This window comes from Cryptomeria japonica, chromosome 9, assembly GCF_030272615.1.
Source record: "Cryptomeria japonica chromosome 9, Sugi_1.0, whole genome shotgun sequence".
NCBI lineage: Eukaryota > Viridiplantae > Streptophyta > Pinopsida > Cupressales > Cupressaceae > Cryptomeria > Cryptomeria japonica.
Window position 1 is genome coordinate 118,301,172 of NC_081413.1, and position 15,246 is coordinate 118,316,417.

The 15,246-nt window shown below is 39.8% G+C and overlaps 1 protein-coding gene across 2 annotated transcripts in view; it reads left to right on the plus strand.

The window, feature by feature from the left end:
* LOC131062775 (calcium-transporting ATPase 3, endoplasmic reticulum-type) overlaps positions 1 to 15,246 on the plus strand; it is a 310,592-nt gene that overhangs the window by 143,516 nt on the left and 151,830 nt on the right. For both annotated transcript variants that reach the window (XM_057996504.2, XM_057996505.2), the window contains 2 exons: positions 12,915 to 13,067; positions 13,275 to 13,379. In XM_057996504.2, coding sequence (XP_057852487.1) covers positions 12,915 to 13,067; positions 13,275 to 13,379 — 258 coding nt within the window. The remainder of the gene's footprint in view (positions 1 to 12,914; positions 13,068 to 13,274; positions 13,380 to 15,246) is intronic.

Genomic DNA, 15,246 nt, shown 5'->3' on the forward strand with positions numbered 1-15,246 from the left:
AATCATTGACAACATAAGGGCAATTTATCAAACAATTGGCAAATGCTCTAAAGAACTAGAAATAATGGGAAAGATATTGTATTTTAATATTGGTTCTATTTATGGTATCGTATTAATATGATATTATTTATAATGTATTTTGACAATTTATGTTATATTTTATATTTATTAAATAGCACGTTATATGATAAGTGTAATATATTCGATATATCCATTTTATGTTTTAATAGTATTTTATGGTAAAATTTCTTTAATAGTTAATATAATATTAATAATTGAAATATGAACGTTACATTAAAATAAAACAATAATAATAAATAATAGTCATAACAAATAATAAATATTAATAATCATATATTAGAGGAAAATCGTGAAGTCTCATAAATGAGACGATTTTTTAATATTATTAAATGTTAATTAATAAATGTTTTAATTATCGTATTTATTTAATCCAATGTCCAAAGAGGGGTTATGACAAAGAGGTGCCAAGCGTCTTGAGGGAAGCACATGAGGGGCCCGCAGGAGGCCATATGGGACCGGACACTACGGCAAGGAAAGTATTGCTAGTAGGCCTCTGGTGGCCCATATTGTATAATGATGCGAGAGAATGGGTAGTAGGTTGTGATACCTGCCAGAGAGCGGGGAGGCCGCTGAAAAGGGATTTCATGCCCCTCAACCCTTTGCATGCTCAAGAACTATTCGAGCGCTGGGGGCTGGATTTCATCGGGCCGCTTAAAGTGAGCCGCTCTAGGAGGTGTCGCTACATTGTGGTAGCCACTGAGTATTTAACCAAGTGAGTTGAAGCGCGAGCCCTACCGGACAACTCGGCCGTAAGTACAACAAGATTCATCTACGAGTAAGTTATTACGCGGTATGGGATCCCTATGCAATTGACAAGCGACAGAGGCAGACATTTTGTGAACCATGTGATTAAACTCACTACAAAATTCAAGATTTTCCATTCTCTATCTAGCCCCTATTACCCGTGAGCCAATAGGCAGGTCGAGGCTACCAACAAGATTATTGTGAGTGTGATATACAAGTCGTGCAGTGTCGAGGGAGAAGACTGGGAATAAAAGTTACCTTAGGTCTTGTGGGCGTACCGTACAACCTACAAGGTGACCACAGGCCAGGCTCCATTCCAACTCATGTACGGGCAAGAAGCTGTGGTGCCAGCAGAATTCATGGTGCCAAGCCTTCGCATTGCAATAGATAACAGACTCGGGGATATGGAGAGCCTAAGGGAGAGACTCTATGCCTTAAGCAAGTTGGACGAAAAAAGAATGATGGCACAATGGGCCACAGAGGCAGCCCAACAAAGATGGAAGGTCTGGCATGACCAGCATCTTCGACGAATGATTTTTACTCTTGGGCAGTTAGTGTTGAAATTCAATGGGAAGAATGAAATCAAACAAGGAAAATTTAAAGTGCGATGGCTAGGGCCCTTCAAGGTACGCGAGGTCAATGCCAACGGGGCGATCAAGTTGTGGACACTCGATGGGAAGGAGATACCAGACGCCGTCAATGGGTCGAAATTAAAGGTTTACCACGAACCGAGGGAACCTGGACCCTCCAACCAGGATGTTTGACAGTATTAAAAAAAAAACAAAAAAAAAAACACGTGGGCCACCGTACGGTGGCAACACCGGCGGTGGGACCATCGACGGTGGAACCACCGTGCAGTGATAACACCGACGGTGGACCCATCGTGCGGTGGAAACCACTGACGGTGGACATCACCGCCCACAGAAAAACAAAAACAATAAAACCCCCGCCCACGCAAGAAGTAAAACACGTAGCCCACGCAAGAAGTAAAACACGCAGCCCATGCAAGAAGTAAAACACGTAGCCCACGCAAGAAGTAAAACATGCAGCCTCGTCAAACGCAAAGACACACAACCAAGCACTCCGCCCAACAACGCAGCACACAAGCACAGGGAAGGCATACACAACCATACACAACCGAAGAAGGTGGTTACGAAGGTGTCCCCAACCGTACGGCTGCAACTAGAAATCAGTTATACAAGAAATTAGTGGAGTCAGAAGGGAAACGAAGTTGGAAAAAGGAGTTGCAGGCTTCCTCCAGTAATAGCGAGATGAATAGAAATCGCAGGGTTTTGTCATCGGGCGTACGTGTTGCAGGTAGCACCATGGATGCCAGCACCAGTTAGAAGCAAAAGCAGAAAGCACCACAACCTGCCATAAGTGGGAAAACTACATTAACACCTCAGAATATCACCTTTGAAGGCCTGAATGGGTCGGAATGTCGGAAATGGTGGCAGGACACTCCGGACAATGATTTGGTGAAGCAGAACCTTCGTAAGGCAGAAGTGGAGTGGGCTATTCGAATGCCCGTGTTTCCTATCCGTGAGTATGAGGGTGGCCTACGGATCATGGTGGACACCTTTGATAGACACACACGCACGAGTACTTTTGAGTACCTCAGGAGGGATGTCACCATATCCTTCAAAGCGGTGGACTTTACTAGAGTATTCGGCATCCCAGGCAGATAGGGTAGGAAAATAGAGTTGAAGGCTAAGAAGATGAAGCGGGAGGAGTATTAGATTAAATTAATATCCAAGAACTTGACGACAGCAGAGCGGGACAGCGTGGCTAATGCCACGAAAGGACGAGGAATCCGTAAGACCTTTGTTGCAGAGGGCCACTGGCGGTGCATTATGGATGTCATTAAGAGCAGGTTGACGGGATCCGGTAGAGCATCGGACATCGTCCTCTCTCAAATTATGCTCATGAACAGGTTGATGAACGACATTGTGTACGATTGGGCCGTGTTGCTAGCAGAGCGCATGTATGAGTTCTTGACGATGCAGCATCGCACGTTCTATATGCCCCACTATGCTATAGGGCTGTTCTTGGAGGCCACGCGGGAAGCAGTGCCGGAGGCAGAGTTGGAGGTACGGCCGCAGCGACCGTTGGCAGCGGGTGAGCCTCCTATCATGTATTGGAGGCACCTGGACATTGGGCACTCTTCCGCGAAGCGGAAACGGACGGTGGATACGGCCTCAGGGGAACCTGATAGTGGGAGGGAGACTTCCAGTAGTACAGAGGATTCAGAAGCGAAGGATGAGGAGGATGATCTTTCATCAAACAGAGGCACTTACCGAAGACATGGCAGAGTCGCGTACGAAGGAGTCGCCACATCGGGTAGTAGTCGATGAGGAGCAGGGGTTGAGGGAGGTGGTTGATACGGAGTCTCAGGTGCGATTGGATGTTGTTGGAACTAAGGCAGTGGTGATTGTTTCTGCCTCTTTGTTGGAGGAGCCCATGGTTATGGCGACCCATTCCCTGGTCGTAGAGATGCGTACAGACCCGTTGGTCGTGGCTATGGAGAGTTGGCTGACGCAACGATTCCATATGACATTGGTACAACCTGTGGGAGTTGCTGTATTCTCACCTTGCCGCGAGACTCGAATGGAGGTAGTAGACTTGGACGATTCCTCTGGCAAGACACATGTACCAGCAGTCGGAAACAAGGCAGGAGAGGTCGTCTCTGCGGTACAAGAACAGGGGGATGCCACACCTCTAGTGGCGGAGGAGGTACCTTCATACCAGCAGGAGGCCGCAGTATTGGTTCTACGAGAGACCTTTGCGTTACCCCTTGGTGCTCTTTCACAGATGCCACTTCCCTCACGGTCACAACCTTCAGAGCAGGAGGGGGAGGACATTGAGGCCTATTTAGTTGACATGGTGACGAGGGGTAGACGAGTGGTGGCCACGGCCCAGATGCAAGCATTACAGCAGGTTGTGGTGGAGTTAGAGCGGGTCCTCCAGTTTATGTGGGTGGGCTGCCCGACAACCTTTGCTACATGCTTTGAGTCTCAGGGATGGCTGACTACTCAAACGGATGAGATGCTACAGGCTTGGAGTGTACGGGAGTCCATTGTGGAGAGTCGGGTGATGGCTGTCGTCCGAGAGATTGAGCAGGTCTATCGAGACACCTACTATGCATTGAGGCGTACGCAACAGGAGTGTGCGGTCCGCAAGGTTGCTCGGGTCGAGTTGGAGAGGATGTGGCTAGTCAGCAGGCCTTGTGGGAAGCAGAGAGGGCCCAGTTGTTGGCGCAACTTGAGATGGCCCGAATAGAGAAGGTTGAGGTGGAGACTCGCCTTTCTACGAAGCAGAGTGTGAGGAGCCTTTTACAGCAGGAGTTGGATGCAGTCACTGCCGAGAGGAAGCTTGTTGCAGGATCGATTGGTCCGTATGACAGAGACAGCGGATACGAAAGAGGAGTTGCTGGAAGCCGTGCATATGGTAAAGACAGCTTTGGAGAAAGTGTTGGTGGCAGAGCGAGATGTGACTGCACGTACTCAACAGGTTTATGAGCTCCGAGCCCGCTTGGCGGCCCAGGCATCGACATCTCAGCCTTCTACTTCAGGGACGCTTCCCCAGCCCCCTCTTTAGTTTGTCTTGGATTTATATTTTGCATGGGTTGCATTGTCTCCATTTTTGTTGTTAGTCATCGGAGACGACTTCTTTTTGGGGGGGGATGATGTTGTCGGGAAATATGTATATCTTATGTTTTGGTAGTAATGTTGTTTGTTAGTAGTTAGTTAGCCGACGGATAGGTAGTTGGAGTCGCAACGGTTGGGTCGCACCCCTTCGGCTGTTATATATTGTACTACCTGCGGGTATTGAGAGATATATAGTTGACGACAGATAATGCTATGAACATTGTATACACTTTGAGTTATTAATGGAACACTTATTCTTGTATTCATGCTGTTATTGCATTGTTTATTTCTGCATTACTTCTGTATTCCTTCTGTTTACCCAGTGAGGCAAACAATATTGACTAGCTAGTTGGAGGAGGATTTATTTTTTATATACCTATTCACATTCGCAGCGCTTAGAAGAGCCATTAGATAGTTGTGTAAAAGGAGGGTGATTACCCGTCCAGTTACAAGGTGAAGGAATAACAAAGAAGGGTGGAAAATAAAAAGAGATTTTTTATATCCACCAGCAGACTTAGTGTGGTAGATCAGATTCATGAAGTGGTATAGTGTGGGAAGACTACCAGGAGGATATTAACTGTCTTAGTATCACACATACAGAAGATTGAACAAATTGGAGGAGGTCGATAGTCAAACATTGGGCAACGGGTGCATCTATATGGTGGGTGTACCCTTCTATAGTCAGCAATGTGATATATGTATATATTCAGCAACGTGTTATACGTAGTATTAAGAGTGTAGTACTGGAAGGGAGCAAAAAGTGATATATGTATTTGGATGAGGAAGTAAACGAAGAGACAGTAATTGGAGAATAAAATACTTTCATGCCTTCATAATAATTTCTAAAAGAGCACCATAGTCCCTTGACATTGAAATTTATAATATTATAGCACTGGTCGTAGTTGCTGTCGCTAATCAAATATAATGATATTAGCGGTAAAAATAACCAATATATTAGAGACTATCGTGGGTCACCAAATTATCATCTTACGGTTATATAGATTAAAAGCATCAATAAAGTCATAAATATGAAACCACCGATCTCATACATCACAAACATGATTGCCTTAAAGGTGACAAGTTAATGAAGTAAACAGTCCATATGCAACATCAACAAATTCCTTTATAATGTTGTTGAAAACAAGCAATGTAATGTCCCCTTTTTCGGATGATATGGTTTATGATTGGATTAGCCTATTATTGGCCCTCGTAGGCTAAGACTGACGGTTAGAGGGTTCCAGTTGGCAGTGTAGGAGGCTTATTCCCATTCCGGAGGTCAGAAGTGTTCAAGATTGCTCTTCGTTTGGTTCAAATTGGACTTCGTTTGGGCGCAGTTTCATATACTTACTATTTATAGTAAGTCAGGAGGCGATCAAGAGGGACCCTTTCTATTTTTAGTAAGTCAGTGGGTTGGACAAAGGACAAAATGGTCAACTCCCCGGTGTAGACAAAATGAAGAAATATTGGTTAATCATGGAGATATGCTTATTTGATTATTAATAAATTTTATTATGAGGCCATTTATTGTTATATTATAAGCTATTATTATTTCATAAAGAAAGGGTCATACTCATCATTAAAATGGGGCTATGTTTTAATTAATTATTGAGCACCTAGCTAAGGAGGAATTAAAAGTAAAGGAGGATTTATACCACATTGAGCACGGAGATTGATTTGGAGTTTGAGGAGTCTTTATAAACAAATCCTGTCTTCCTTCAAGAGCATGTTATGACATTATTTCATTGAAGCTATTTCTCCATTGTTGCTGGAAATTAGTGACTGGATTGTTCTAAGGACGAAAACCCTTGGCATTCTTGGTGTTGGACGGAAACCCAAGCACCATTGTGATGTTGAGACATGGACCAACTAGGACTCGAACCTAGGACCTTCCATACGCTGCTGGAGTGCTCTACCACTGAGCTACTGGCCCCTCTTGGACTAGTCCATCGTCGGTCCGGGTGTGGCTTATTTCCAACACCAACACCCCCCCTTAAGCCACACCTCTCGTGTGCTTGGGGCTTCTAGCCTAGACCTGGCTCTGATACCATGTTGAGACATGGACCAGCTAGGACTCGAACCTAGGACCTTCCATACGCTGCTGGAGTGCTCTACCACTGAGCTACTGGCCCCTCTTGGACCAGTCCATCGTCGGTCTGGGTGTGGCTTATTTCCAACACCAACAATGGTGTGGCTCCCTTGTTAATAATATAGTCATGAAATGACATCCACCATGGCTACTCCTAGAGAGTGGAACACGATTCATCACGGTACTCAACATGATGACATCCATCATGGCTACTCCCATGTATGGGAATGCATATGAACACAAGTGCCCATCACAGAGTTGCTCAACGTGATGTTTTCATCTCATCATGATGTTCACCATGACTACTCCCAAAGGGTGGAACAAGGGCCTTCACCTCAAACTTCTCCCTCATAGAGAAGAGTGTATTAACAAGGGCTTGCTCCTCAAACTTATCTCTCACAGAGAAGAATGCATTAAGCATATTTGCATGATGGTGCGGCTCCCTCTGAACCTGATATCAACCTTTTGACCTCCTTGTCTAAGGTTGCTTCTGATGAAATGTTAGACTCCCTCTGAATCTGATATCAACCATCTGACCTCCTTGTCTAAGGTTGCTTCTGATGAAATATTAGACTCCCTCTGAATCTGATATCAATCATCTGACCTCCTTGTCTAAGGTTGCTTCTAATGAAATATTAGACTCCCTCTGAATCTGATATCAACCATCTGACCTCCTTGTCTAAGGTTGCTTCTGATGAAATATTAGACTCCCTCTGAATTTGATATCAACCATCTGACCTCCTTGTCTAAGGTTGCTTCTGATGAAATGTTAGACTCCGTCTGAATCTGATATTAGCCATCTGACCTCCTCTTCGAAGAATTAGACCGCAAGGACAAACTGTATGGGTTCTTTCTTCTTCGATAAATACTTATCGCCATCAACTCAGTCCTGTGACTGCAAGCATTGCGTTCATTCTCCCTTGAATGAAATCTCTTATGCTTCTTGGTCTGTCCTTTCTTTATCTCGAAAGATCACCTGCAAAACATGACTTATAGAACTCTGGCATGTACTTAGCAAATTCATAACTAGTAGCATAAACAAGAGCCCCTATGGTCAACATTGCTTCCTCATGGACTGTTGCACTTTTGTAGGCAAATACTTGTTTATAGATGGGAATTCGAAATCTCAGAATCTCCACTAAAGTCCCCTCCATATTCTTCCATCGCATTCCTCTACCAAAAAGTCCTACAACTTTTATAACAGATACACCTTACAACATCTTGGGTTGTCAATGCATTATTTATTAATTAGACTGATCCAACTTGAGCTCCGCAATCTAATAAACACATTACTGCCAATATAACATGTCTTGCCTTCTTTTGCAACCGACTAGGAGCATGGCTACCGGCTACAATGATTAGAAGTTTGTTTAGAAGATCATAATTTCCGATCTGGTTGTTGCTCTTCCATATTGCATTGCTTTGTAGTGTCTGCTTGGAACATGGAAGATCATCTCTCCCGCATTTTGATGCTACATACTGTATCATCTTTGTAGCACAACTGTATCCGTAACTGTGTTCATGGGGTGTGTGTACTATGTCATCGCCTCTGCAAAAACAGTAGTCGTTGTTGTCTGATAATAACAAGGTACTGTGAACAGGTGTTCATCCAGAGTGCACTGGTTACTCCTGTGATCTTATGGACATTTAGAGACACATATCTGCCATCAAACTTTGACTTGCAACCTTCCTTATTGCTTTGTTTAATTCACATAGAATTGCTCCCTCGTGATCCCACAAAGATCTTGGCTCTTAATGTGCAAACTGTAGTTGATTCCCTGAGAGTAGTGTCGATCTCCTTTAATATCCAAATTGCATTAGAATGGGCAATCGGGATATCCAAATCACCACGCTCAAAGAAGTTCCGACCTAGATGAGGAGTTGTCTGATAGGATCTTCAAATCTGATGACGCTACCCATTAGAAGAATTTTGATGTTGAATATATGTTTGTTTGAATTTTCCACAAAATTGAACAGCCTCAGGTTCGATTTAACCTGGCTCTGATACCATGTTGAGACATAGACCAGCTAGGACTCGAACCTAGGACCTTCCATACGCTGCTGGAGTGCTCTACCACTGAGCTACTGGCCCCTCTTGGACCAGTCCATCGTTGGTCCGGGTGTGGCATATTTCCAACACCAACACCCCCCCTTAAGCCACACCTCTCGTGTGCTTGGGGCTCCTAGCCTGGACTTGGCTCTGATACCATGTAAAATTTGTTCAATTCTCAATTCAATATGCAAGATATATTTCTATTATCTGATATGTATTATTACGTTCTTATTGTATATGTCTAACTATCTTCTTGCTTGTGGCAAATGAGAGGAGCATTTAATATTTTCTATGTCCTATCTCAAGAATGCCACTTACTATAAGTATATGACAAAGGAGGCACGATCAAGCAATGCCTTGATCGGTCATGACCGATCAAGACATTACTTGATCTTACCCTTTTGTATATACTAACATAGGCATGTTACGTTAAATGCAAATCGGTAATCACAACCGAAGTTTATTGGTGTATTTAACTCAACGCTAATGACCGATAGTATATCGGTGGCTGTCAATGCTAACAGCTGATAGTTATCGGTGTGTTAGTCTTGACAACCGATAACTATCGGTGTAGACTAACACACCGATAACTATCGGTGATTAGTTCATTGCTACCCGATATATATTCGGTATGCTTTATATGCAAGCCGATAATATAACATGCAACCCGATAATATAACATACAACCCGATATAACATACAACCCGATATAATATATATATCCAATTTGGTATATATTAATCGGTAATCATTATTTATGTTTAGTTGTTGTTCATCTAAATACAGAATTCATTAGATAGATGAATATGTGATTATCCATAGATTGCTCATATGCAAATATAGAATCGCTATCAAGGATGAATTAATTGCTTGATGATTTTATCATAGTTAACGATATGATAAATGATTGAATGAGAGACTTCATTTATCTCTCATTCAATCATTTATCTTACTGAAGCTATTATGTATTAACATGTGAGGTGGTTCCACTCAGGAATCACTATGGAGTTTATTGCAGGTTCTTAATTCATGTTTTTAGCATAATAGCAGTTAGGGTATGCACACAAATTCATGATATCAGCTGCATATTTTTCCCAGAATTTTACAACAGGGTTTGAGAGCAAATTAAAAGGGGCAAACATTGCAGATTGAAGAACTCTTTACCAGCATGCGCACCATCAAGTATTTTCAACAGCAAACTGCCATTACGTTCCAAGTTTCTCATTATATAATAACATCATTTAGTTTGGCACATTATACTTGGCTTTGGCATTCGAAAATAAGGAGTTACAAGGTTGCACAATAACTGTTTGATGAAATGTCTTTGCTGTAGTTATTCATTTCAGCTTATATTGAATCACTAGTATGCATGTCAAGTGTTTGTAGAAATTCTCATTGGCTGTAGGAATCAGTTACAATCATTTTCAATTTTCATAAGCCATTGGAAATCCAAAAGAGAAGTCTTGCATTGCATCTCTGTTATTTGTTAAGCTTATTTACATTCTTTTTAAGCTTTTGGTCATCATTAGCAATCATCAAAACAAACACAAACAAACTGAAACAAGAACAGCAAGTACAGACTTTGCAAGACAAGTGTTTGACAATATTCCTTGGAGCTCAAATCATCACAACAGGGTCAGAATTTACAAGCAAGCGCCTTCCTTATGGTGACAACTATACAGTGACAGCGATTCCCTTCATACAGCAATCTAAAGATGCTGTGGCTTGAATGATTAAATCATTAATAAGTTTAAGTCAATTGTAAAGAAGTATTCATTAGTTAGAAAGGTGTGACCACTAGAGGGTGGGTTGATCCTTAACAAGAGCTGCGATTAAGAAAAGGATGTGTCCATTCCTAAGCATGGGGTGCAACCATTCAATTCACATCCCCTTGAAAACATATTAAGAGGCATCAACCTCATTCTAAGAGGGGGATGGAACATTGTTTTTGTTTATTATTGGTATCCTATTTAGATCTGCCCATTCGAGCATTATTGCTTTGGCACCCTCGGCTGCATGCACACAGATTTACAACAGACACAGCACCATTGATTGCAAGGAAAGATTGTATATATCAGACAACCTCATATTATTGTTGCAAGGTTATACAGCCATATTTGACACGGTAACTATATCGCCGTAAGCAATATTGCATATCAGACATTACATGATATAAAGGATCTCATTCAGAAACAGCAATTGTACATTTTATTGCATAAGACACACTGATATATCAGGAAGAGCACATTGCAGATTGGAGTACCATAAATTGGTATATTTCACTAGATCATATCAGATACAGCTCTATCTTGTCATACAATCTTTATGCCTTATCAATATAAGTGAAAGGGAAAGTTTAAATACATAATTCACTTAGCATTCATTTATGTTGATTATAATAGAAAAAGAAAGTAACATTAATGGACTCGTATTATTGATTATACCATTCATGCTATAATTTGATATTATAATCTTTGAATTTGGAGTGATTGTCTCTAAAGGACTAATAACCTAAGAAGGGACATTACATTCTAACATATCCTTAAAATATTGATAATATTAGGATGCTATCAAGTATGCTGTAATGATAATGATAAAGTTCTAATAGCTATAATATTTCTAAGATGCTTTATTCTTTATGATACTAAGCAATACTTCTGAGAATTACTGTTAAACTAATTTATTTGATGAGTTTAATGTATATGGGTTCATCATACCTTAAATGTGATGCATCTTAAATCAGGTACGTAATACTGTTCCCAACAGAATCTCCCATATACTGTAAATGTAAATAGTACATACATATATATATATATATATATAAAGAATTGTGATGTCTATTTTGTATCAACTTGAACACATATTTGTAATATTTTAAAGTTCAGATAAGTGAAGTCAATAATTATCTCATTTGTAACGTCATTAAGGTAGGTGTCTAAGGAGTAAGGACACTGGGTTGGTGCTCAGATTGAAGAGTTTATGATAGCAAGAGTTGGTGCTCTTTAGCAAGGGATTGGGTGATTCCTTAGGGTTGGTGCCCTTAAAACATTGTAAATCATTCTATTTGTGATGCTGGATTAGTACAGTTGCTCCTAGCAGTATTTCTCACCTTGGTTTTTATCATTCTGGGTCTCCACGTACTTTGTTGTGCATTGGCTTCATTGTATGGTTGCATCTCTTTCTGATTTCAGTTTTAATTCCTTTCAGCTTTCAGATTGAAGTTTGATAAGGTTCGTCAAAAGTTTAAATTGATTAAGGAACAAAAGTTTATATCTTCTACTGATTCACCCACCCCCACCCAGTCTCCCCCACCCCCCTACCTCTCAATAGAAGAATTGTGTTCTACACCCCTTGCCTAGGTGTTCCCATTTGAGGAATACTTTATAAAACAATTGACATTTAAGTTACAAATTAAAGGTCACTTTTTAAATTAATATTAATAATGATCATTTATATATTAATAATATTTAATAAATTTTTTTAAACATATTTATATTATAATATTTTAAAATTTGGCTTCAGCCCATAGCTCAAACGATTGGTAAGGTTGTGCCAAGGCTTTGGGTTCTTCCCATGCAGGTCCAAGGTTCAACTCTTGGCGGCTGGGTTGTTCGAGCTTGCTCAGACCTCCATCGAGGTATTCTCACCTTAGCTTGTCCCCTCCATACCCCAAAACTCAGAAAAAGAAGTAAGACCGAGGCAAGATGTGGTTGGGTTGTTGGACTGGGTCGTCGGGTTATCTCATGATATCAATAAAAAAAAATTAAATTTATTATAATGTTTTAAATTTAATATAATATTATTTAATTTTTAAACATATTTATATTATAATGTTTAAATTTAATATAATGTAATATTTACATGAAGACTTTCCTCATCATCCTATATTTTTAACAGTTTTCCCCTGCCGTCCCTTAAAAAAATGGCTCAAAAGTACCCCCATAATGGAAACATGTCACAGTGTCCCCTTCCATCCCCATCCCTGAAACTCCATGGAACATAGGTCTATTCAAATCAGAAATAAATTCTGAAATTTTCAGCCTTATGTATTTATGAGTTTTGTCAAATTTCTGAGTTATTAGTTTGGTGCATTTACTTCTAGTATCTGCACTTTGTTTGTCGATTCATAACTATTGCAAAAACTTTTCAAAAAATAAATAGGGCATTATACTACAACAAGGTGATGATGTTGAGCATGCAAAGGCTGTGATAGTGATGGAATTTTTATCAATGTCTACCAAATTGAATTATGTAGATTGATGCAGACAATTGTTAAGTTCACGTTGTTTTTTTTTTAATGCAGCTAGATCATCCTGCACATTTACCCTGTTTACTTCACATAGCAATGTGCTCAGCTCTGTGCAATGACTCAACACTGCAGTATAATCCAGACAAAGGGTCCTATGAAAAAATTGGAGAGTCTACAGAAGTTGCTCTTCGTGTTCTGGCAGAAAAGGTTTTCATGCTTCAACATTGATTTAAATTTTCCATACTGATTTTCATTTTCAATTTCAAACAAACATTTGCATTTTGGGAAGCGTGAGGTTCTTGAATGAAATACAGAGGAGTGTATTTTAAGATTTATGGGCTTAAATGTACAAAAGTTGAAATCATATGTTTAAGTGCCAGGTCAATCTTACAGAGAAGAAATGATATTTTGCAGGTTGGCTTGCCAGGTTTTGATTCAATGCCATCAGCATTAAATATGTTAAGCAAGCATGAGCGGGCATCTTATTGCAATCATTACTGGGAGAATCAATTTAGAAAGGTATATTTATAGAAAATTTTAATTCTTCGAGTCTCTCTTTCTTCTGTATATCAGTGGAATATATAAAACCTAGATGAGAATATGAACAACATGCACAAAACATATCTTGTTCTGCTATATTTGGATCATACCCAAAATAGCTTATTGACAACTACATAAGCTTCCAATGAGGAATCATTTAACTGTTTATTTTATGGAAAAAGGAAAATTTATGTTATTTTGTTCTCTTAAATATATCAATTTACTTATCTTCATCTTGTCTTCAAACTTCTTTAGCAGAAAGCTAGTGTTAACTTTGCAGTCATTATTTTGAGAACAAGGATTCTTAAAATTCAAAGTTAGTATTGGTTGGGTGCACCTTGTGTTCTCCTTTTCAAATTTTTAACTTCTTGTAACTTATATTTCATTGTTAAGAAGACCCATGCCATGGTTTTGGATGCTTTTGTGGCTATTATTCCTAAATATGTACTTAAGTCTTATGAACCTATTTTTTTCCATTTAGAAATATGTTACATTAATATAGATATAGCTACAATTTCAAAATTCGCATTGAAATTGATTTCTAGGCCCTATTTTAAAAAAAATTCTTGTTGAGAGCTTATGTTTGTTACCAAAAAGGTTTGGTTTATGAGTTTGATAGTTTTGAAAACTTTTTACTCTCCCAAGAATTCCTGGCGATATGTTTCAGTCATATAGAACTTCAGTACATCATAAACTTTGAAAAAGGAAAGTGATGTTGCAGCAGTACGGATCTCTTCACACACTAGAATTCCCAAAACTTTTCTTCAAAAACTATATCTATTCAAAAATTCCTTACACGTAATTTCTTCAAGTAGAACTTGAAGCTAGATAAACCGGTTTCTTATTTGCCCAGTCTTTTGGAGAGACCACAGAACTTGGTTATATGTAAGGACAAAATTGTTTCATATTTGGAAACCCAAATTTTGGCATAGGCTTTGTTACGTACCCAGGCATTTTATATTATGATGTATATGTGATTAACTTGTGGTACATGTCAGCCATGTTTAGATACTTCTTGGTGTGGGCAGTGAAAATAAAAATTTACTTCCATTGTGTTAAATCAGAACAGAGCAGCAACCAGCTAAGCTAATTATTCATGTAATATCTGCTGCAAGGAAACATTTACAGTTTTTCTGAACTTTGGTATACACTTGGCTTTTTGGTTGCAGTACCATCAATTTGTGCATACAGTAGCTTGATCCTGGCCACATACTGGGTGTTTGAAGAATTTGATAGCAATCATAGCCAGCATTGAATCGTGATAATACTGCATGATGAACGGGAAGCCATGCAATAAATATTTGTGGGATATATCAAAGCTGCATTTTCTCGAGTTTTACTGGGATTCAAGCTCTACTTTAATCTTGTGGGTGTGATAAAATAACAAGACTACGACAGAAATCATGAATATTCGTGATATGGATTTTTCAACACTTTCTGAACAAAGTGAAGACTTTCTGAATACAAAAAGATGAAGTACATAATGGCAGACATGTCATGTTGGATCCTTTTAGCATCAGTTCATTTGCAACATGATTTGACAAGGTTTCTACATCTGGATGTACATTTCAGCCATTAGCAGTGCTAAGTACCCTTTGGCTTCTGCAGTCACTGTTGCTGATGGTGATAGATCCTTGAGACATTAGATCCCTTGTGAGTGGCCAGTAGAGTACCTAAGATTCCTTATTTTCACACCTTATGTATAGTGCCAGCTTTGCTCCATATTTTTGTAGTAGAGGCATATTGTCAATTTTCTTTCTACATTTTATGGATCATATCGTCGATGTTAGGAGTTGCATCAGGAGTATCTTGTGTCTTTCAAAATTGTTGGCTTGGGCCATATCAC